At 33.2% G+C, this 25,851-nt stretch overlaps 1 protein-coding gene across 5 annotated transcripts in view; it reads right to left on the reverse strand.

Annotated features, from left to right (window-relative positions):
• Positions 1-25,851, reverse strand: part of LOC138327945 (neurogenic locus notch homolog protein 1-like) — a 40,764-nt gene that overhangs the window by 5,408 nt on the left and 9,505 nt on the right. For all 5 annotated transcript variants that reach the window (XM_069274433.1, XM_069274434.1, XM_069274437.1 and 2 more), the window contains exons 4-42: positions 25,428-25,747; positions 24,764-25,062; positions 24,357-24,559; positions 23,645-23,837; positions 23,404-23,505; positions 22,198-22,305; positions 20,143-20,244; positions 19,798-19,905; positions 19,214-19,315; positions 18,922-19,029; positions 18,415-18,516; positions 17,764-17,871; positions 17,439-17,540; positions 16,638-16,745; positions 16,185-16,286; positions 15,432-15,539; positions 14,922-15,023; positions 14,528-14,635; positions 13,922-14,023; positions 13,564-13,671; positions 12,271-12,372; positions 11,751-11,858; positions 10,960-11,061; positions 10,406-10,513; positions 9,938-10,039; positions 9,325-9,432; positions 8,884-8,985; positions 8,522-8,629; positions 4,587-4,688; positions 4,186-4,293; positions 3,914-4,015; positions 3,713-3,820; positions 3,314-3,415; positions 2,953-3,060; positions 2,541-2,642; positions 2,212-2,319; positions 694-795; positions 338-445; positions 102-203 (exon numbers count right to left, since the gene is read on the reverse strand). In XM_069274433.1, the coding sequence (XP_069130534.1) occupies positions 102-203; positions 338-445; positions 694-795; positions 2,212-2,319; positions 2,541-2,642; positions 2,953-3,060; positions 3,314-3,415; positions 3,713-3,820; positions 3,914-4,015; positions 4,186-4,293; positions 4,587-4,688; positions 8,522-8,629; positions 8,884-8,985; positions 9,325-9,432; positions 9,938-10,039; positions 10,406-10,513; positions 10,960-11,061; positions 11,751-11,858; positions 12,271-12,372; positions 13,564-13,671; positions 13,922-14,023; positions 14,528-14,635; positions 14,922-15,023; positions 15,432-15,539; positions 16,185-16,286; positions 16,638-16,745; positions 17,439-17,540; positions 17,764-17,871; positions 18,415-18,516; positions 18,922-19,029; positions 19,214-19,315; positions 19,798-19,905; positions 20,143-20,244; positions 22,198-22,305; positions 23,404-23,505; positions 23,645-23,837; positions 24,357-24,559; positions 24,764-25,062; positions 25,428-25,747 (4,687 nt within the window). The remainder of the gene's footprint in view (positions 1-101; positions 204-337; positions 446-693; positions 796-2,211; positions 2,320-2,540; positions 2,643-2,952; positions 3,061-3,313; positions 3,416-3,712; positions 3,821-3,913; positions 4,016-4,185; positions 4,294-4,586; positions 4,689-8,521; positions 8,630-8,883; positions 8,986-9,324; positions 9,433-9,937; positions 10,040-10,405; positions 10,514-10,959; positions 11,062-11,750; positions 11,859-12,270; positions 12,373-13,563; positions 13,672-13,921; positions 14,024-14,527; positions 14,636-14,921; positions 15,024-15,431; positions 15,540-16,184; positions 16,287-16,637; positions 16,746-17,438; positions 17,541-17,763; positions 17,872-18,414; positions 18,517-18,921; positions 19,030-19,213; positions 19,316-19,797; positions 19,906-20,142; positions 20,245-22,197; positions 22,306-23,403; positions 23,506-23,644; positions 23,838-24,356; positions 24,560-24,763; positions 25,063-25,427; positions 25,748-25,851) is intronic.

Here is a 25,851-nt window from a genome sequence, read left to right on the forward strand (position 1 = left end):
AAGTGAAAGTCCTCAATATTAATAAATACATTTAAAGTTTCGTATGGGAATGATATGAATATTTATTTTTCAAATGGCTGTGATATGTATCGTATACCTACGTTCACATTTGAGGTATCCGTTACCATGAAAACCTTGGTGACAGGTACAAGTTTCGTTGGAGCAAAATGCATTTTCCACACATAAGCGACCATTGCAGAAAGCTGCAAAATAATAGCAAAAAAATGTTATCAAATATTTAAATCATTATAGGACTGCTGATAAGAAATAACCATTAGTCCAAATTGTTTAACAAGACATATTTTCACTTTTGTTAATAGATGTTTAATATACTTACGATCACATTTCTTGTATCCATTTCCAAAGTAGCCCTTTTCGCACATGCACATATAGTTGGTGCAGTGAGCGTTTAGAGCACATGGAGAGCCATTACAAATACCTTCAGCTGTAAAAAAAACCAACATACAATACTTTACAATACTTTACACACTTAACCAACTTAATTAATATTAAAGTTATGTAATGCACTTATCAAACTCATGAGAGTAATGGTTTTCCTTGAGAATATTAAATATCTGTAAATACATCGAAAACGCTACAAAGTGATCAGATGTAAGCCATTTTAGGATAAAACATTTTACAAGAATCTCTAATGAATATATATTATCAGTATCCCTATCCGAAATGACGTACGTTCACACTTATAAAATCCGTTGCCATGGTAGCCTTCCTCACACAAACACGAATCCTGCTGACATTCTGCATGATCTACACATTTTCTTCCGCCGCAAAGTTCTTAAAATAATAATTTAAAAAATAGCATCATCATCACTATTGTACAATGTAAAACAATTATTAGATGTTTTTCATCTCTGGCGATAGATGTGATTATAGCTAAAAGAGTAGGAATAGCTTTTCGATTGGAATCGAAATTAGTAACCTCTATTGTTATTCAACCTCTGTATTTACAATCATAGTTTATATATCCTTCAATGTATATATCTCCTCTGTGCAACACCGTTTATAAAACAGGTTCACCATTTACATTAGATTCATTAAGGATGTATTCTTCTGTGGTTTCAGTCCCGTTGAAGTCTCGTTTCGACATAGATCAAAAACGTTATGAGATTTTCAAATACGATTTATCAATATCTGTAGCATGTGGTCTGTAGCAAATTTTGTCAAAAAATTACATTTCTATTCTTAGTAGATTATTTACACAGCGATTTTAAGAAATGGCCCATTTGGCGGCCATTTTGAAATAGTGTATTTTTTGCTTGCTTTGAGCAGAGCCACAGTTTTCCCATTTTTTACTTAAATTGTTTTTACTTAAATCATCACCGCGTCGGCATTTTCAGCTGTATCGAGTTAATTTTTGCTGTAAATCTTCACCGGGTTCATGTTAATTAAAATATTGAACATTTATGTGTGAAATTTTACACTTTTGTCACTTTATTTCTGCATTTAATGGTAATTTGAGCACTTTTATTTTTTAGACAAAAATATTGAAAAATAACAAATATTTAAATGGGGCAAAAAAGTAAGCACACGGACCCCCCATTTTTCTGCCTGATTTAGAAAGAACAACCCTTTCCCTATTGATATGCAAACTATTGACAAAAGTTTAATACCAGAACTTTTTCTATAAAGGGTTAAATTTGACAAAAATGGCTGAAAATGGTGCATTTTGGAGCTCAAAATTAAGGGGTAGGGGTAGCATATGTTGTTATTTTGAGAAAAAATATGACTCTTATTAATCATAACTGGTATATTTTTAATGAAGACTACTTGAAAATAAATTCTACAAACATCCATACATATCAAACACCTCATTAGGGAATTATGGCTTTAAATTCTAGTGTATGTGGTCAAAACGGCTAAATTCCAATAAAATCCACTATTTTGTCATTTTGGTATCTTTGAGTGACAATAGCTCAAAAACGAGCACACGGACATATGTTTTTTCTTCCATTTTCTTTCATGGTATGAACTCCTATTTCCAAAAATCTATATGAGAAAAAAAGTTTAATACAAGAAAATTTTGACTTCTCAGAGGAGTACATCCTTAAGTAACCCTTAACAATAATACCTCTCCATCGTTAACAACCAAAAAGCAAGTTTAGCATTTAAAAGAAAAATATATTAATATGCAGAACTCTGCATTTCATCTTCTATTTACGAGCCCTTTATGATAATTCCCTTCCACACTACCTTCACACTTGGTTACTCCGTCACCTATGTAGCCTTGTTTACAGCGACACACGAAATTAGAACACTCGGCGTCGGCTGCACATTGTCTTCCTCCACAGTACTCTACAGCTGATAGAAAAACAACATATTAATACATCGAAAAACAAAACGCTTTATAATGTAGCAGGTCCCATGGTATCATGGAGTCTGTCATCGAATATTTTAACATTAAGAATCAATTTCTAGAAATGCCGGGCGACTTGCTACATAAAGCAAATAAATAAATCACAATTAATGATGAATAGTTGAAGCATAAATAAGATAAAACAGCTGATCATTTTTGAACTTACATTCACATTTCTGATAACCGTTTCCATGGTAACCTTCCTTACACACGCAACTTCCTTGGGAACAATAAGCAAATTCACAACATTTTCTGCCATTGCAAAGAGCTGCAAAGTAAATAAATGACACAATACTTGAACTGCTTTAATACACTGGGATGTTGTTGTTGTTGTTGTTTTGTTTTTGTTTTTTTTGTTTTTTTTTTGTTTCTTGTTTTTTTTTCTTAACTTAATTTGTGTTTTTATAACTGCATATTAAATATCTGACAATCAAAACGGAAATTGCCACTATTTCAAATATTGAACAAAATTAAGATGTTTTGATTTGCATTAAGAATAACAGGAAACGGTTATTCTTTTAGCTTGAATGAATTAAGGCGACATATATCTTTAATTGAATACTAAAGTAATTTCGTACGTTCGCAGAAAATGCGTCCATTTCCAATGTAGCCCTCTTTACATACACACTGGAAGTTAATACACTCCGTATTAGCCACACACTTCTGATCCCCGCATACTCCATCAACTGAAAATCAACATCCGATCGAGACGAATTAACTTATGTTCTAAATTCACATGTTCAAACGAACATAAATTATGCATTAACTTAAACTCAAAACTGGTGTATGTATCTAGAAAACACTCTTCTGCAGCAGTAGCGCTTCGTAGAAAAAATATCAACAATCTTCGAAATAGATTCAATTTGTTATTTTCTTAATTACTAAATGTCGTACAAATTAACATTATTGTAAATTTGCCGATAGTTATCCACAACCCACCTTCACAACGGATATATCCGTTACCATGGTATCCAACATTACATGTACATTTACCGTCGTGACATGTGGCATTGTCTGTACATAGCTGCCCTTCGCACATTTCTGTAAATAAAAGATAAATGGAGATATATGACGAAGTTGCATGTTTTATAAACAGCGAAATGAACCATTAATAATCCATTCTTCTTTCAGAAATTTACTACGAATTGTAAAATTGCAAAATGATGGCCTAGTAATTTATGTTACAATATATGTATATATGCGTAACGTTTTTTTACTGACGAAGGTAAATATGTAGAACAACAATTATAATTTCATAAGTAGACGTGTCAACGTATACGCAACGAAACAGTATTTTCGAGCACGCTTTATAGCACAATTACTGTATTTTTCCCTCACCATCACATTTGTTGTAGCCATCGCCTCGGTAACCATCCATACACACGCATTTAAAGTTCACACAATGCGCGAATGTGGCACAGGTCTTTCCGTCGCAGAAACCATCGACTGAAGATTTAGACATTAAAATGAACATATTAATAAACAATCAAATCTCCAGATTACAGAAATCTTTCAGTTCTTAATCGAAGTCAACGTTACCTTCACATCTCGTGTTTCCGTCACCATGGTAACCGTTGGCACATACACATTTGTTGTCGACACAGGAAGCGAAATCTACACACTTCACTGTTCCACAAAGTGCTTAAATAAAAGAAAATGTATTCTATTTATACAATTAACTACACAGAATTTTAACAAAGGAAAAGATATTTCATTGATTATCATTAAATTAAATGCATAATTGTATTTAATCATCTTACCTCTAATGTGAACATACATTCATGTAGATATTCATGTTAACTTTATGATACCTTTACATTGTTTGAAGCCATCTCCAATATACCCTTGTCGACACTGACACTGAAAATTCACACATTCTGCGTTCAGACTGCATTCTTTGCCACCACAAAGAGATATTGCTAAAACAAAAATATGCAAAACAATTGGATTCCAGTAAGAAATATCAAGTTACAGGTATATCCATACAAATCCATAAAAAACACGGCAAATACTAGCATGAGCGAAAAAGTCTTATTATTTGATGTTTTTGTTTAACATTTATAGCTATCAAATATTAATTACAAACATGTGAATGCTGTGAACCCCGTTGACATTCAATTGGCAAAGCGCGTATCTTTCAATGAATCAAGACACATCAGAAAAAATATAAGAAAGTGTTATTTAGATAAAGGCGGAATGAGGTACTACTTACGTTCACACATCACATATCCATTTCCATGATACCCCTCCACACAGCTACACTGATTGTCAACACACACAGCGTTAGCAGAGCACAGTCGGCCATTACACAATTCTGTAGTAAATCGTGGATCAGGTGTGTTCAATATATTGAAAACGAATTAATTTCTTCCTTTGAAAAGTGTATATTTCATATAATGACTTTTATATTCTACTTTTAATTTCCTGCAATTGTCATTGTTGTTTTATTAAAGCCGCATAATCCGTATCTTTCAGAGTCCGTAAAACAAACAATGACAAAATATGGTGTAATAGCCCTAAGAAGTTATGAACTTTCCCCAAATTACAAGTCTAGAAAGTTAAGAGGTCCAAAGATATAAATATGCAAAATTTTATTTTAGACTTATGAGCGGTCCGACAGAAAGTCAAAAGTTACCGCCTCCAAAGCTTAGAAATGCTACTTTGCGCATGTCCGGAAATAAAAGTTGTTTACCGCAATGGAGCGAGCTTTGCAGTGAAAGCTCTTCGGCTTAGAATCAACTGCTGATTCGAAGTGAATAAGGAGATTATTTAAACTAAAAGATGTTGTGAATTGCTGAGAATATTATATGGAAACGAATTCGAGCTATGACAACAACTATGATTTGTGAATGATCTACCAAAAATCTACCAAAACCACATAAACTGACATCTCTTCGTCTCTATAAGGTGAGTGGGGCCCCGAAGGGGTAACAGTTATAGGGCTATTCTATAAGTGTTTGGTCGCTTTTTGGAATTGTACCATAGTAAAATAGAGATTAGAAATCTTTTTTTGTTTTTTGACGTACAGTCACTCAGTCCACATGAGTTTGACGTTCTGTCAATAATATATAGTATACATATATATATAAAAAAATACCCATATATACTATATAAAAACACCCAATATGCTATATAAAAACACCTGGTGTTTTTATATACATGTAATATATAGGGGTATTTTTTATATATGTATACTATATATTATTGACAGAACGTCAAACTCCTGTGCTTAGTCACGTACTCGTTATCTTATCTGCTGGTCTTAATTATATAAAATCCACACCAATACATCAAAAGTGGTGTATGTAAAGAATAATAATTGACTTTTTACAATATGTTATATATATTATATCCAATACATTTAGGCTACATAAATTCTGGCACTAGTACTATTAGTACCATTATTCTTCACATGAAAATGCCTAGACCTCTGTAATTTAAGAAATGACTCAGTAGACCTACACATGTAGTATCTAGTGAGGTTTGATTTTGATAAACTTGTGTTCAAAAGATGTGTAATTGTTATAAATTTGTGTTTGACAGAAAAAAATGGAACTTGTTTGTTTCACATGTAGGCTAACATGTACATTTGTATATGCAGTATTTATCTCTGTACATCAACTGACATTTACTCCATATTTTCTTTATATAATGTGTATGGGACCTTCAACCAGAAGACAGAAGTGCAAGATGTGATGGCAGCTCGCCCAAAAATAAAAGGGAAAAACAACTACATGTGTCTCTGAGATCAAAACTGACAGTAAAAAAATAAACTCTGTTTGTAATGTACCCATTATGAACCAGAAAGAAATGATTTTCAAGAAGGATGGACAGATTCAGACTTGTAGTACAAACCTAGCATAATCCTTTACTATTATCACCAGGATATCTTTAAATAATTTATTTCTTCTTCACACAAATGAAAAAAGGAATAATAATGATTATTGCATGTTTACATACCTAGTATGTATAACTTTTGAATAATTTATGATCAATAAACGAATTAAAATAATATATGCCATTTGTCTGAGTTGTTTAATTATATAGTGTTCATTTTAGAAATGTTCAAATACAGAAAAAAATAGCAAACAAGACTGGGGCTAGATCAAAGGTTATTTGGGTCAAAAGTCAGTGTCAAATCTCAAGATTTTGACTCTATAGATATACAGATATCCCTATATGCAAGAAAAAAATCTTGTTGTGTAATAGACATATTGCACATATATAAGAATATCCATATATCTGTAATGACAATAGCCTGTGGTGCCCGTTGTTAAATTGCATTATTCAGTATTGACTATTTTTAAGTTGCAAAGTTTTGATTGAATTAGAAAGGAATAGACTGACAATAACTTTAATTAGTCCAGGTCAATCAAAGTCTACAGGTAAAAGCTCTTAGTAACTCCACTTAGTGTTTGGAGCAATAGCACACTAAAGGAATGAGGATTGCTTGAATATATAAAAATAAACTAACAAAATAATCAAATAAAATTAGATTTTCCACCAGGTTAGACTATATACATACTAAAAATGAATTTTTACTGCAATTATTCTGATGGCAAGAGAATCACATGCTATGGTCAGCTTATTTACTACTGGATGCTATTTTGAAATCCATTCATTTTTTATTGACTTAATGCATAATATGTGTACATGTACATTGTATGTGCTATTTGTGTATGAATATGATTGTATAATAAGAAACACATAGGCCTTTCATCATATACATGTTTCAGATCCATTTGATTCAGAGGCAAATTCTGGACATCATATAATATGATAGCTATATGGTTCATTGGCAAGTTATATGTACATGTACATGTACATGTACATCACAAATTAAACCAAGAGAGCTGTCATCATTATCTACACAGAAAATATAAACATAATTGCATGTTAGACATTCAGAACTTTTAACACACACTAAACCACCTTATTTCAACCTCAACCCCATTCTTTTAATTTTTTTTTAATTTTCTGTAATCCTTGAAATCATATAACCAAATGTTTATAGTTTCACCAGAAATGTATCATCATGTTTTAACGAACATGGAGCTTTTCCAACATAAATATCAGAAATACACATACATGTATAAAGTTTTATACTCGTTTATGGCGGTACATGGTGATTTTTTATCACACATAGATATTTATACACGTATGACTTTGAACAAAAATGCATATAATGTCAAGTTTGCTCTCCGTGCTTATTTTACTTGATTTATTATTGTATTTCATTTGGACCTATATAATCAAAAGGTTATCCAAGGCAAGTTAAATACCGTCTAAGATATTTATTTAAAAAAGTATCACCAGAGATTTAAATGTAGATAACCATTTTTGTCTCAATCTAGTACGATGTATCTTGTCTATTTCATTATTTATCAATACCATTATTTATATATCTGGTACATTTTTAACAATTTATTATCTAGTCTAGTACGATGTATTGTATGGCAACACGTATTTTATACGAAGTTTAAATACCGTTCCAACAAAAATCCCTCCGGTGGCCCCCGGAAATTAGGCAAAGCATAGTCAACCGATCACCGTATTGTAAACACTCAAAATGAACGAATGGAAGAATGTGTACACAACGATAATGTATATATATTGTTCTGGGGGACTCTTTAACTTCATAACATAACAAAACATTCACATGTTCATGATAAGTAACAAGTTCTTCCGTAGAAGTTCCTGCTAACAGGAACGACACACTTTTGACTGGGCACGCCATTTCGTTTGGTCTGGAAAGTCACGTGATCGACTAAGCATTGAAAATGGCGCGGTATGCATATTCAAACACTCTGGATATCGAACTTTTAATCATTAATTTCTTTTGAACTCGGGACTTTTTTGGTGTGTAATTAGGGGAAAGTTGATAACTTTTTATAATATATGTACACTAATTTTCTTTTGTTGATTTACGGACCCTGAAAGATACGGATTATGCGGCTTTAAATGTATAGAAGCTTAATCTTGAACAATGAAAAAGACAAGTCAAGACACCACCGTATAATTACAGCGTTCAAGTAATACTAATAACTCAAAATAAATGACTCGTTGTTTACTTAAAAAATGCACCTTCAATTCACCTTTTTTAAAAGGTTTGATCAGTTGATTACTATTAAGGTAATTTTTCCGTACCTGTACATTTGGTATTGCCGTCACCTTGGTAACCTGGCCTGCACTTACACCGGAAGTTCTGGCATTCCGCATATTCCGCACATCGATCTCCATTACAGATTCCATTTGCTAGTTAACGTTGAGACAGTTCGAATTAACGAGTAGATAGGCAAGGATTACATAAGTTCAGGCTTTAAGTTAATTTTCTATGTATGGAAAATACATTGATAACATTGATTTCGCATCATGATTCACTAAAAACCTATCACATGAAACCATATAAGAGTTTTCTCAAACGAAATAATTTTTATGGCAATTTGTTTAAGACTCTAATATCTATTAAAAATATTTTCATTATTATATCCCACAACTTGCCGACTTACGTTCACATTTAATGTATCCGTCACCATGGTAACCTTCTATACATTTACATCCTGTTTTAGTACATTCAGACTGATCTACACATGGCATACCGTTACAGATTCCTAAAATCAAAAAAATTGGTAGAGATATATAATGAAACATGATATTCTACATATCTATCAGACAACACACCCTTACATAGTATATAGAATGATATATTCCGGATTGTACTGATTTTAACCTAATGCCACTTCGCAAGCATTGTTATTAATATTGCTTAAAACGAGTTTATCGTATCTGTAATATTGAATTTATAGCACACACAACAAATGTAACAATGTAACAGACATGTACTTATACAACAAATATTACAAGAAAGAGGATATAGTTAGCATTACGATACGAATAAAATATCACTTAAGAGAAATTACAGTACACAAATGTAAATCAAGACCACTTACGTAGACATTTGGTATAGCCATCTCCATAGTAATCAGCGTTACAGAGACAGTGGTAGTTCTTACATGAGGCATTATCTGTACATGTTTTACCTCCACAACTACCCGACTCTAATTAACGTATAACAATAAAATCATTAGAAAATTGTTTTGTCATCCACCTTAAAAATTGCAATTATTGTTTTTGTCATATTGAAACAAAATGGAATGAATGCAAATGATAAGAGAATATTAATGAATAAGTATTCACTTCCATGCATATATTTTGCCCTTACTTTAATACGTAATCACCTTCTACAACTTATAGAAACGTATGAGATTTTTTATAATGAGCAAAACTCCTAACACTGCAAGAAAATCTAGGTACTCCATACCCTGTTAAATATTTGACAGAGGAATCGAACCCTGGCTGTTCCGGAGAAGGGTTAATACATAACAACTGTCCCATCCGACAATTTAACTACAAATGTAGTTAATTCGTGGGATTTGATTCCTATTTCAAATTACGTAATTATTATTTTTACCCGAATAGGAGCTCTAAACATCGCGTCATATAGTTTAATTTAATATATGCCGGATATAACATGTCAAATGGTTGGTTTACTTGTAGACCTACCTTCACACTGTATATAGGGGTCGCCACTAAACCCGGCGTCACATTCACACTTCCCATTTATACAGGACGAGTGTTCTACACACGACCGTCCACCACAAAGTCCTGCATATAAAACGCTTAACAAAACATCAGATTCTCCATTTTTTCAGTACGTATATCGGATGAATTATTAAGAAAAAGCAGGTCAATCAATTGTCAGTCAATTATTCTATAAAAAGCAATATAGTAAAATGCGCTGATATAAAACAGGCTTTAATAATAGTGGAAAGGTGCTTATTTTGACGCAATCAAATTTTAGAAAACATATTTCTATACAGGATTACACAGAAATGAATTGGCGCATGCGTAATAATTGCTATACTTACGACATACACAAAGTGTCTGACGAGAATTTTTTTACATTTACAGTACAGTTGTGGTTTAGTTTCTATCGATGAAATCGGGACGAACGATTACATGGCTACTTACGTTCACATTTCCTATAGCCGTTCCCGTAAAATCCCTCTTTACATTTACATATGTAATTAACACATTCTGCAAACTCCGTGCAGATTTTCCGTCCACACAGATACGGTGCTGCATGAAGTAATATGAATTTAAAAGTAAATTTAAAAGCAATCTTTAGACTAATGATAAACTTAATATGTGAATTTAAATGACTTTCACAGCTTACATTGTCATATATTACGCCGTTTTAATACTTGCTATTGAATTTTAAAGACGATAAACACTATATTTCTTGTTTCCGTATATGATAGCATGTTACAAAATGTTATGATATTATATATATGTAAATCTTCTCTCTAGTGCATCATGCCTTGGTAGTATGACATAATTCTTCGCAATGAAATTTTGCCAAGGAAAATGTAAAAACACATCTGGGTTAAATGTATTAAGTTCTGCATTATCCATGCACTGCAAGAAAGATAATTTCTAAAGAACGCTAATGAAACTTTGTTTTGAGCAAATGGAATGAACAGTACATTATGTTATATTACGTGACATTAAAATAACTGTCTTACGTTCACACAAGATCAGTCCGTTTCCTTGGTAACCGAAACTGCACACACATTTGTCCTCCCGACACTCCGCATATTTCGCACACGTTTGCCCGCCACACAAAGCTGATAATGATAATCAAATGGGCCTATCGTTTTATCATTTCGTTAATCGCAGAACCTGCTCTAAATAAAGGAATGTATTGTGAAAAGTGTTGATGATAAATTTCTAAAAAATCTATTTTGTTATAATCATTTGTGGTAAAACTCAAATGAAAACAAATGAAGAAACTATCGTTTTATAGACTAAGGTGTGTTTCGGCCTAAACAATTCATTTCCTGCTATTGAAATATCCTTCATAACGATTTCTAACATTTTCTTGATGTGTTCTATAAACTATCTTTTAAAGGTCAACTACTTTTCCGGATAAAACATGTAGGTTTCCTAAAAAAACATTTATAACATCAGAAAATATATATCAATAGCCTAAGATGAGCTCACAACACCAAACATATGCAAGATTTACTCCGTAATTTACGATAACAGTGGAGAGTCACGTCTGGCGCATTGATAGTCAAATACCGTGCGGTATATAGGATGACGGCGGGAAACATAAGACGACCCGCGCTATGAAAATTAACATTTTATGTATTTTAACAAAATTGTTCAGAAGATGATGATACGTGTAGTATTAACGGTAAGTTAATAACTTTTGAGAATCTATAAATTTATCGATCTCGTTTTATTTTCCCATTTTAAAAATTAAAAGTCGTTTCGGAAATGTAGTTGGCCTTTTACGAAAGATGTCACTTACGTTGACATTGTTCGTAGGGATCCCCGATGTAACCTCGTTTACACTGACATCCGTAGTTGATACATTCAGCAAATGGGGCACACGTCCTTCCATCACACTCACTCGCAGCTGTAGGGATCAAATATGTTATTCCTATACCTATATATCTACACGTAAATATCAAGAAAATTTTTTGCAATTTTGAAATTAGAAATTGATTGGCACATTTTCTATGGTGTATCTGACCCCTTGCTGAAAATGGACACATCAGTCCAATATTTGAGTATAATGTACCTTAGGTATCGTTTAAAACCCTTTAAAGCCCGATTAATTTATTTATATTAATTTGAATGTTCTAAAATAACACTTCATAATATGTTCCTAGCTTGAAAGCATACATTGTCTACATCTGTGACAAGATCAGATTAATTCGTTCAATTTAGGAAACACGTCGTTTAAACTGAATCATTTTAAAAGGCAAAAGACATTCATAAAAATCTATGGAAAACTTGTAATACCTTAAATATGTGATTGTACTCACGTTCACATCTGATATAGGGGTTGCCTTGGTAACCGTTCTGACAGACACATTCGTTTGCCTCACAGTACGCATATTCGGCACATCTTCTATAGTCACATACAGCTAGACAATAGAAATTACATCACTACAGACACGTCTATAGTCATATACAGCTAGATAATAGAAAATACATTGCTACAGACACATCTATAGTCACATACAGCTAGACAATAGAAATTACATCACTACAGAAACGTCTATAGTCATATACAGCTAGATAATAGAAAATACATTGCTACAGACATATCTATAGTCATATACAGCTAGATAATAGAAAATACTTCACTACAGACACATCTATAGTCACATGCAGCTAGATAATAGAAAAAATACTTCACTACAGACACGTCTATAGTCACATACAGCTAGATAATAGAAAATACATTGCTACAGACACATCTATAGTCATATACAGCTAGATAATAGAAAATACTTCACTACAGACACATCTATAGTCACATGCAGCTAGATAATAGAAAATACTTCACTACAGACACGTCTATAGTCATATACAGCTAGATAATAGAAAATACATTGCTACAGACACATCTATAGTCACACACAGCTAGACAATAGAAATTACATCACTACAGAAACGTCTATACTCATATACAGTCTATACTCATATACAGCTAGATAATAGAAAATACATTACTACAGACACGTCTATAGTAACATACAGCTAGACAATAGAAAATACTTCACTACAGACACGTCTATAGTCATATACAGCTAGACAATAGAAAATCACATACAGCTAGATAATAGAAAATATAGTGCTACAGACACGTCTATAGTCATATACAGCTAGATAATAGAAAATACTTCACTACAGACACGTCTATAGTCACATACAGCTAGATAATAGAAAATACATTGCTACAGACACATCTATAGTCATATACAGCTAGATAATAGAAAATACATTGCTACAGACACATCTATAGTCATATACAGCTAGATAATAGAAAATACATTGCTATAGACTCGTCTATAGTCATATACAGCTAGATAATAGAAATAACATCACTACACGCATTGAAACACTCAGATAAAAGATATCACATTATAATAACATTAGTTCGTTTTTTACAAAAACTTTTCACAATTTACCAACGTGTGGGAGTTTCTTATTTGAGGTATTTCACGATAGTAGCAATTGCTGTTGCATGTTAATGAAGTTGTATCAAGATAAAATACATGAACATAACATACAATCTTATAACAAATGACAATAACAGCGTGTTTACGTACGTTCACACTTTTGGTAGCCATCACCGAGGTAGCCCTGGTCACAGACACACTGGTAGTTAAAACAATGGGCGTTCTGGACACAGTGCTTACCGCCACAATGTCCTAGGGCTTCAGAAATAAAAATGCAAATGTTAGATTCAGCGATTTCATTTAAAATGTAATACATCTACTTAGTTGTGTTCTACATTGAAAATTGATTTTATAAAAAAAATATTTAATAACTGTAAGCAAATTCATTTTGTGTAATCAAATTTTAGCTCAAAAGTCATCTTGGACAGATTAGAGCAATGATGAATTTGTGCAATCACAAAGGTGACTTTATAATGGTATATTGAAATTATAATTAGGAAATACATACGTTCACATTTGGTATAGCCGTTACCATGGTAACCCTCTACACAGACGCATGCGTCGTCCTGACAGATTGCGTGTTGCGCGCAAATCCTGTCACCACAAAGTTCTAAATAAAAACATAATTATAATATTGTTAAATATGCTCCAACGCCGACAGAGCATAAATGATATTTATCATTTGAACAATTATTGGTGTTTAATCGTTTATATATTTGTCTAATTAACACAGAAAATAATATAAAAATAAGTTGTTTTGCCCTTGGTGCATGCGCAATCAGTTCTTCATTCCATATAGGATATTGTGCCACGAGTTTTTTTTCGGGATGCAATTAATTATTTTCATACATTTAACTTGAAGTAACATTAGAAGCTCAAACTTTTCAATGGTGATAAAGATGTCAAGTAAGTAACTTCTGTAACGGAAGAAAAACAATCGTCTTCTTCTGTTTTAGAAACAATACCATTTGTCAACGGTGGTGCATCTTTAACATTCGGTATCTATATTTTTTTCTTATTTTTATATTAATATGAATTCTAAGACTTCATCGATATACCACTTTATCTTATATGTGCTCTATATAACTTCCTATTTACATGATGAAAGACTTACTTTTACATTCCAGGTAACCGTTACCAATGAAGCCTGTCTGACATTGACATGCGTAGTTGATACACACCGCACTAGCTACACATGTCTTCCCGCCACAAGTCTGAACAGCTGAACACAAACGTACACATTTACGATTTTAAACTACAATGATGTGTCATCAAACCTGACTTTACATATTTTTGAAGCAATCCATCAATAATTAGTCCGGAATGTATTATACATACGCAATATCATTTCTAAGTCTTAGATGTACGAAATGTAAGTCAGATTAAACGCAAATAGAATCGCAACAAGGATTAAGACATGTTTTTGTATCTGTACCTTATTTCTGAACGTCCAATTCCACAGATATGGAAACATGATAAAAAAACCTGTTTTATTATCTATAACTCACGTTCACAGCGTATGGTTGGTGTACCGTGAAATCCATCCCTACAGACACACTTGTTGTTGTTACATTCAGCATTATCTCCACATTTCTCACCCCCACAAAGAGCTTCAGTGGACAAGAGTAGAAACCCAAAAATATATTGATATTTCCATTCAAAAATAAATTGCTTAAGAAATTAGATAAAGGAACTACTATCAATAAAATTCATTTAAATATTTTGGTGGTTCTGATGGCTCTCTCTTATTCTTCCGTAATACATTGTAGCATACTAACACCATTTTCCGTCAAAAAAGCTGCAGTTTCATTTATGTTTCTTGACTTAATTTCACTTGACATTTTCCATATGCTTAGAGATCAAGGAAACAATTTTAAGTTAAGGAACTTTGATTTACTTTAGGAAAGTAGATGTTGTGGATTTTCTTTATGTGTGGGAATATTGATAACAATGTGTCCAGATTCTATATGTGAACGATATGTCAGATAATTTATAAAATAACATGAATTGACACCGACCTTCACACGAGCGATAGCCGTCGCCCACATATCCAGGAGAGCAAACACATCTCCCATACAGACAGGTGGAGTGTTCACAGCATTGTCGCCCATCACAGAAGTCCAGGGCTGGAAAACGGACAAAATAAGCAAGTATCTTATTAGTGGTAATAACATTAAAAAACAGAGGTGTCACTGCCTATCATTAGGACTTACAATTTTACACTCTGTTTTAGTATGGTCCCGTATAATACAAATTGCCCTGTTTATAAAGACCACTTGGCTATAAAGACCACTGTTCGCTTTTCTTGTGGGTGGTTTTTACATGTTACACATATTTGACTGTAATATTTTTCATAACTTTTTATTTATATTTAATGATTTACTTTTTTTTGTTTTGTTTTATTTTCTTAAATGTTATACAATTTGACTTTATTATTCAAGAAAAAATCTACAGTAAAATCCGCTTATAACGAACACGCTTACAACGAATTCGTGGTAAAAAATGTTCATTCCCCATCAAGTTTCCTATAATATATCTGTAATATATATATATAACGAACTATGCTTATAATGAATTGATTTTGTTGGTCTCCAGGGGTTCGTTTTAACCCTGTTTTACTGTATGTATTACCGGCAATGGGATGTTAAATTTGCGATGTTATTTATTCTAACTATTGGATATAAAGGTAGAGATAAAAACTTCTTAATATAACAAAATGTTTGTTCCCATTAGGTTTCACCACGGTTCCACGCCATGATTGTCTTACTTACGATAACATTGTAGATAACCGTTGCCATGGTAACCTTGTGTACATCTACATTTCCCACCAACACATGCTGCGTACTTTGCACATCTTCTGTTACTACACAATTCTACAAAAATGAATCTTTATACATCATACCAAGAATTATTATATACATTTTATTCACACCTCAAAATAAATACTGATTTAAAATATAACGAGTTTAATCAGGAAGTAGTTTATGTTCTTAATGCCGTATAGCTGGTAATTTACCTAGGTAAAAATGTTCCGGATTATAACTAAAAAAAATGATAAAAAATCAACGGTTTTCTCACGATATGACATTACAGTGTATATACATGTATGACTAAATAATTTCGTCGTCACAACAAAGTCGTTCAAAATAGCGAAAATATCGTCATCGTGAACATATCCGGCTATACGGTGTACTAGGAATTGGTGAAGACTTGAGACAGAATACCTTCACAATGGCTATACCCGTCACCAACAAAACCGTCGCGGCACACACATTGATAGTTCACACATTTAGCATCAGGGCAGCACAAATTCCCGTCACACAATGACGTCGCTATATGAATAAAACATAAACCAAAATGTTAAAATTTCAAATATATTTACATTCTGTGTGTTTCGTCACTATATGAATCAACCAACTGACGGACACAGACATTTGTCTATGAAAACACTATGAATGCACTATGAATACAACGATTCCCAGCATCGCTCAGCTGATTTAAAACATCACGCCAGTTTCATATCAATAAAAAAATAGTCCCCCACAATATTAAATGTTTAATATTTAATGTGTTGTTTCTTGATATAGATTCAACTAAGGTTTACTGTAATAAGCCAATCAAATCTTATTTAAACAATATCTTGTTTATCGTTTGTCGTTTGCAGGAAAAAAAAACGCCCGGAAGGCGGAAGCTTGAAAACGCGATGTTGTGGAACGACTTTATCATCCAGTTGTTCTATTAATCTCGTTTCTCGTCGTAAATGTCATAATTTTAAATAAAATATAACAACCTTTCAATAATTTTTATTTTCATAAATTATTCTAATGTAAATATATGAATTGAATGTATTTTTCTAATTTTCATAGCACGCTCCATGGGATATGTAGGTAGTTTCTGCTTGTCATAGGCGCTTTAAAAATTCCATATATCAATTCAAGGGATGGGTGAACGTAGTCTTTGAAACAATTGAATAATACATAAATAAACAAATACCTAAAATAATTTAAAAAAACGCAATTATGCACCTTCACATTTCAGATATCCGTTTCCATGGTAGCCTTCGGTACAGATGCACTCATCTTTGTAGCAATACGAGTTCTGTACGCATCGCCTCCCTTTGCACAGAGCTACAAAGATAAAATGAATATGGCTGGCATATTTCATGATTTTTATTCTATCTCATAAAACTAGACATGAAAAGGACAGAATAGTTATCGTTTTTCGTGCAATTCATCGCAGTATACTTGTAACCTTCTAACTTTCAGTGCAAGCTTGGATTTAGATAACGTTGAAACGAAATGCAGATAAATCTAAATATATATTTGTCTGACTTTATGAAAGATATATTACGTGAACATTTCATATATGGGTCGCCATAAAATCCCCGGGTACACGTGCACTGGTAATTCACACAAACTGCATTATCTCCACAGCTTCGTCCGTCACATACGTTCACAGCTGAAATGGATAAATGACAAGTTAGAAAACCTCACATCTAGTCCTTCTTTTCTTTGTGTTGATATCATCATAATTTAGAGTATTATAATGAAACTAAAATTTAGTTCATTTACTGTCTAAAAAGTGAATCAAGCTCAAGTTGTTTATTTAGGGCTACATTGGCAAAAATAATTAGGGTCGGCAGATCGGGAGGACTATTTTTTATTGTCTTTCACTCTTAAATAATGGCCGGAACTGGAGTCTTAGATCGAAATTCCGACTTTTAATTGTCTTTTACGTAGAAAACGGAGGAAAAAAATTAGGGTCGGGGGTAAAAAATTAGGGTCGGTCGGGTAACCCTAAACAGACATATTGTTATTTTTTGGTCTTACCTTAAATTACGGTTTATAAATATTGGAAATGTCCCTTTCATACTTTCATTTAAATGTTAGTTAGTGTACAAATTGCGATCATAAGCTTGCGTAGATGTAAAGTAGGTAAAATAAGGCCCCAAAGTCAGACATCGACATTGCTCTAACAATATCCTTATACAATTCTACTTACGTTCGCATTTGACGTCACCGTCTCCATGGTAACCATCGTCACATCTGCACTTATTGTTAATACACGTTGCATATTGTGAGCACTTCTTACCATCACACAGAGCTTTTTTTGAAATTAAAGAGATTGATATTAGTGATACATCAATTAGAGATATTGATTGTCTAATTAATATCTATGTATAAATTATTCTATGATTCTTTTAAACAGACAATTTGAAAAGTTAAATCATCAAGACTCTTATACTTATTCAAAAATACGAGTTCCATGTTAATATCGTTATTGGTAAAATTATATCCATCAAAGAATTGCTAGCTAAGACCATATTTTACTAGTAGCCTGCTATTTGAGGACGAAGTTTTTTATTCGCGGAGACTGTTGATTTCCAATAATAGATGCGCACTCTTTTAGAGGTTAAGACATTTTATTTATTGAAATTCACTAAATATCTTGTATGAAATATGAAAATATTTATATTCAAATTAGAGTATTTAATTAATACTAACTTACATTTGCACATAACATAAGGATCCCCATAAAATCCTGAACCACACAGACACACAGAGTTTACGCATCTGGCACCTTTAGCGCATATTGCATCATCGCATTTCCCGTCAGCTACCAATAAATTAAAACTCATAATTGATGTTCCTTTCTGCAAATCTTATATGTTTGCTTGAACTTTACATTCGGCAATTCGGATCTAATCAAAACACTAGTCATTGCAAACAATGATATATATGAAGTCGTAAAACAAGCATTAATATCAATAAAAACATATTGTTGATGAAATGACACTCACGTTCACATTTTATATATCCGTTTCCATGGTAACCGGAACGACAGATGCATCGACCATCCTGACAGGAAGCGTTAGGGGAGCACCGAGTGCCATCACATAAAGCTGACGAACATAACATGTAATAAATGTCACTTCTCAAATAACATACCAAACAATAGACATAGTTTGTTTCATTTCAATGGCTGTGTATCACATATCGCCGACGGCCTAATGATTTATAACATTTAGATGTGAACATTAACTTGGAACTAAGAATGCTTCCTGTAAAGAAATTGGAAAGATTCAAGTTTGTTAAGCTTATAAGGGTTGCTTGGAATTAATGTTCGACAGATTGTAGTTTTTGTTGACAAAAATCGACCATCTCAAACGAATATCAATTATGTATCATACAAACACAAAAACCTGTAGGGAGGAATCCAGACTTCCAAGACGCATTTATACTAGCAAGATGTGCAATCTACATTGTACCCGTATGAATAGTGAAAAATACATGTATACAATAAAATAAAATATAGAAACATGTCACGGCATTATATGGCATATGATACATATCCTTGGTATAAAAAGTTACAACTATAACCTACCAAAACAGGTGTTGTATCCGTCACCATAGTAACCAGGTTGACACACACATTTGTAGTTTATACACACAGCGCCATCTGCACATGTCCGGCTATCACAGACTGTCGCAGCTAAAGATGTCCAATTTCATTATTTAAAAGTAATTGAAAATAGTTTTCATTGTATTTTGTAAAATGACATCTTTTTCGATTGCAATAGTAACTCTAAATATAAAATGGCATTTGGAAGAACTATGGTTTTGTATCATTAAAATAAAAATCCAACAAAGCAAACACTGATTATAAGTGTTGTTAATAATACAAAATGATAAGATTGCATTTTCAGTGTTAACCTGAATTTTAACTTACGTTCACAATGTATGTAGCCGTTTCCATGGTAACCCTTTGCACATGAGCATTCCCCATTTACACATTCAGCATTGTCCACACATCTTCTCTTGCTGCATAGAGCTGATTAGAAATAGGAGGAAACACGACAGTACACCATGATACATAATGCTTAGAAATATCTTATTTCGATGTCTCAATTATATTTCGTATTTAGCTTAATTTTACTAATACCAACGGCAAACAGAATCATTACCATTTTTGTTATGAAAATTTACATGTTTTTTTTTAAATTATTTATTTGTTATTAATAATAGACATAACTATTTAACAATCAAAAACTCACATTCAATTTATACAGTTTTCCTATGATTACATATTGTTTATTAGCAGTGTTGTTGTCGGGTTTTTTTATCCATCATCAACTTTATAGATTATAGTCCTAAATTGAGAAAGAAGGCATGTACTCCAGCCATAGCATTTCGCAATACCAGGTATTGTCTTGAAGAGTATTATTAACAGTGAGTTTAGTATTATTTCCTCAAATATTTTTCCTTAACCGAAATTCTTGGTTAAATTTCGTCTTTTAAATGTTATTATTCTCTGCGAACGAAAACATCGACCACCGTTTCAGGAACATTTAAAGTTTTATCATCTTAAAAGGAAAAAAAAATAAACGTGTAAACGTTAAACGACACATTACATGCCGTCTAGGTCTCGACAGTGATGATAGAGCTATTTAGGATGTACTCCTCCGAGCAGTCAAAATTTTCTTGTATTAAACTTTTTTTCTCATATAGATTTTCGGAAATCGGAGAAACAAAAAACATATGTCCGTGTGCTCGTTTTTGAGCTATTGTCACTCAAAATAATATATCAGTTTTGATAATAAGACTCTTATTTTTTCTCAGAATAACAACAAATGCTACTCCTACCCATTTTGAGCTACAAAATGCACATTTCAGCCATTTTGCCAGAATATACCCTCACAAAAATTTGGTATATTTTGTTATATTTGGTTGTCTTTCTAAATCAGGCAGAAATGGGGGGGGGGGGGTCAGTGTGCTTCCTTTTTTCCCCATTTGAATATTTCTTATTTTCATATTTAAGAGTAAAAATGAAAGTGCTCAAATTACATTAAATGTAAAAATAAAGTGACAAAAGTATATCATTTCACACATTAATGCTCAATATTTTAATAACCACGATACCAGGAAAGATTTGCAGCAATAATTAGCTTGATACCGCTAAAAATGTTGGCGCAGTTATGATTTAAATAAAAGCAATTTCAGGAAAAAAAAAACTGTAGCCCTACTCAAGGCGAAAAAAAGACACAATTTCAAAATGGCCGCCAATGGGCCATTCCTTAAAATCCCTGTATAAAAAAATCAGCTAAAATAGAAATGTATTTTTTTGTGCAACTGCCAACTTACTACAGATATTGATAGATTATATTTGAAAATCTCTTAATTTCTTTGATCTTTGTCGAAACGAGACTACAACGGGACTGAATCCTCAGAAGGATACATCCTTAATAACTGATAGATTTGGACAACTCAAACTAAACATTGAATATTTAATTTTTTAAATATTCAATATCAAAATTTTTTTTATAACTTTCAATATCAGTTTTAATTTCAAGAAATATTTGCGTACAAGTTCATATTTCCATTCAAGTGAACCAAGTAACTTATTGAAATAATATTTCATTTCAAATACCAGTAGCACAACGATGAGATCATCTATCACTGTCTATTTTCAAGAACATCAATTAAGAATTACTGTAAATAAGCTTTCTTTTGCGGCTCCTATTTCACGATTTTAGTTTTAAGTCAAATTCGCCTATATCAATTTTCGCGGAAAAACTGAATTGAACTATCTTTCAATATCATCAATTATCTTCGCGGAGATAAGTTTTCGCGGATTTAACTTAATCGCAAAAGTAAACCGCACTCGAAAGTAAACCGCACGCGAAAGATAGATGCTTTCAGTATATGAAGTTCCATTGAGGTAGCTGAAATGCTGTTTTACATTTTGATTATCTCTCAGTTTAATGTTCTAGTATGCTATATTTACGTTTACACTCGTCATAGCCATCCCCGACGTATCCATGACGACATACACAGTTGTAGTTAATACAGTCTGCATTCTCACTGCAGCCCTCTCCACCACAGGTGCCAATAGCTAAAATTGAAATGTTAAAAAATATTCTTTGATGGAAATACAGTATAATATCATTGTATCGTGGTTTTGGCAATGCGGCCATTACACAAACACTGACCATGTGCAGGTATTCTTATTCCAAATTTATTCTCTGTACTGATTTTATCTTTTCTCTTCTTCCTAAGTAACTTTCTTCTTCCTAACATCTCCGTTCACACCTCACTTGAGCACTCTCCCCTGTGAGGTAGGCTATGGGCTCTGCCCCCCTGGCCAAGACACTCCATAGTCTATTCAAGCGATAGTTTCTGCTCCTGCTTTGCGCTCAGCAATAAGGGAGTGGGACGACTGCTTCGCAAGTCGTCAGTATAATGCGAATGCAGTGTGTCTTTGTGTCTTTGGTGGCATGCTTCAGTGATATAGTACTACATGATGACACAATACGAATATTGCATCCCGCACCTCGCACTTCATACACACAAGACACCACATACACGAGAGGCCGTCCTTACATGAGCCTGATTGTTAATAGGATGTTTTAAATATTAAATTTCGATTTTGAAAAAATAAGTAGATCAAGATTTTCTTCAAGATTTGAATTCTTTTGGTAATTTTCTTAAACAAATTTCCAGTTATTTTAAGATGAAGCCTATAGACTGATAAACTGTGAAGAGTTTTGTTAGACTAAATCGGGTTGATAGGATAAAACGCGAAATTTCTAGTGTTTATAAGTTTTAAAATAAAATTAGTCAACTTGTGGCTTATCTTTTTGCACTTCTAGACTTTATGTAGGATAACAAGCAATTAGAAATGATGGCAAAGTCCGGAATATCGTACATGAGAATGGTATGACTGGTCATCCTGTTCATATAAATGATAGAATATGTAGGTATATCGGCTGAAATAACCTGAAGCAGTTATACAAAAGAATACGGCATTATCTTAGTTATACTTATCGATTTATGCTGCATAGCAATCAGATATCTTTTTGTTAATCTCCAAGCCCTTGTAAACGCATATCAATTACCCAGCGATGTCATAAACCGGAAACTTAATAGTGGCTTATTTCACATACAATCGAATATTTCTGATAGCATTAGCAGAATGTGAAATGATACAAACGTTCGCAGTTGACGTAAGGGTTTCCATGGTAACCGTCTCCACATCGGCAACGCATTTCTTGGCAATGGGCGTGTGAGCCGCATTTGGTCCCATTACATAAAGCTATAGACATAAAAGTAGAAAAAATGAATTCAGAATAAAATCTTGGATGCAACTGGATTTTAAATGATGACAACAACAAAAATCGTTTATAATCAACATTTTAATCAAAATCTTTATATGGATTCTTCATCACACTTACGTTCACAAGATGTCACCCCGTCTCCGAAGAATCCATCAAGACATGCACAGTTCGGGCGTCCGGATATCAAACCACACGCTGCATGTTCGTGACATTCTAACGTGACAGCTTTCGACTCTAGGGTTGGTTTCCCGCCATCGGCGACACATGTCAGCATCGTTTTACAATCCAGGGTCAGCGACGTTTTTCCTAACTGGCAATACGTCAAAATAATATGTTGGTATATTACGATAATGTACATTACAATTAAATCAGAACGTTGAAAAGATTTTTAACGCTGAAATATTTGTTGGTGCTTTTTATTCCGTGAAACAAAATATTTATTAAGTCTACAGATGCTTGTATTGCAAATATTAAGTACTTAATAAAAGACTTTAAATGAAATCAATCCTTTCACTGTTGATCTCAGTTATGATCAGATAAATAATGTGATAAAGATCAACATTGTATATTTGCTTTTTGTTTCAAACATTCCATATAATCAACATGTGAAATTACAAAATTTATTTATTGAAATCCAAAACAAAAAAGAATCCAAAACAAAAAGGTCAAAATCAAGTGAACTGTTTACGAAAGTACTGTCACACTGTCATCGCCAATTAATACCGATTTCTTAAAGAAAAAGTGTTTTACAAACTAACCGATAATAGCTTTTCAAATAAATACATATAGGACACTATAATTTAGGCAACAAAGACAAGGGCTCACTTACAGGCAGATAGCCGATGTTAGACCTACAGCCACATTCAGTCATTGGTACACATTCCGTCCCACTGAGGAGGAACCCTGGCAGACATTCGCAGCCAGACGACAGGGGCTGAGAGCAAGTGGTTTGGGCGCGGTACGGCTCCAAACAAGTGGCAGGACATCCACTTATCTCCGTACTGTATTTCATGTTCTTCGGACATTTCATAGCTACAGGCATCCATAGAACAAAAAATAACTTTATCGAATTATTGTGTGATATCAAACACATTTTTGAAACAGATTATAGTAAATATATGAAATTTCTATTATTACATTTCCAAAAAGAATTGATAAATTTATATGCATATATCTATCGAAATTCCAGATATGTCACTCTAGATAATAAATGATTTATAATTAATTTATTCTCACGACAAAATTCTTCCGTCCTCCATTGTACAGTATACCCTCTTTCTTCACATTCGGTTGCCAAGCTGTCCATGGCCTGGCAGACGACCTCTTTTACGCGGTGCTCGTCATGGAAATATGTGCACACGTCAAAACGACATGACGAGTACATGTCGAGGATTACTTCCGGTATGGTATTTATACATTCTCGAAATGGACTGGAAGCCTGGCGAGGCGGAAACAACAATCCACAGTAGATAGGTTCCTGGACTAATAGATCCATGTCACCAGAACAAGGGTCCTCGACTTCTGTTACTTCACATCTACACAATAAATGACACGTCACAACAAAATGCTGTCTTCAAAAACAGAAACAACTTATCTTCTGATCATGTATGGAAATGAATATATCATTTCTGATCAAGTTTATTGTAAAAGTAATTTATTGGCATTGTTTTAGAATTTAACGTATATTAGAATTATTATTTACCTATTTAGGACTAAGCTGGTCATAGTATGTAAATGGTAAAATATTAACTGGAAATTATTGACATATATATATACTATTTCAACGATTTACAATCGAACTCCCATTTGTTTTTACTGATGCTGTACCAAGGGAGGATATGTTTTTCAATGGAGGTGATAATATGTTAGGATACATAAGTTGTGTTCAGGAAGTACGTACTCCTGCCCTACGTCATCAGTCGGGTCTTTGACTAGGTAACTACGTCCTATCTCTAGGCCCTTTGTTTTAATACCGGACACATCCGTCCCATTCTTCGTTCTCATGTCGTCCCGCTTTCCATTACAGTTTCCGCACAAGCCGATTAGGTCGCTTCCGTATCTCTTCGGAATTGTCACGAAAACTTCCGATCTTCCATTCCAGGAAAGTGACAAGCCGCATCCGGTTACCAGTCTGGCGTACTCTCCGGTATTGTAGATTGTGATTTCACCGTGTGTGACTGACGTCACGCTTACCGGAAAGAACTGCGCGACGCCATTTATCTGCGAGGAGAAATAAGAATATATCAGTTTTTAAATTGATCTGACTGTCTTCTGTAACCGTTCCCTAATATCAGATTGTCTTAATGCGTGCACACGCTATAACA

This window comes from Argopecten irradians, chromosome 7 (genome assembly GCF_041381155.1).
Source record: "Argopecten irradians isolate NY chromosome 7, Ai_NY, whole genome shotgun sequence".
NCBI classification, from domain to species: domain Eukaryota; kingdom Metazoa; phylum Mollusca; class Bivalvia; order Pectinida; family Pectinidae; genus Argopecten; species Argopecten irradians.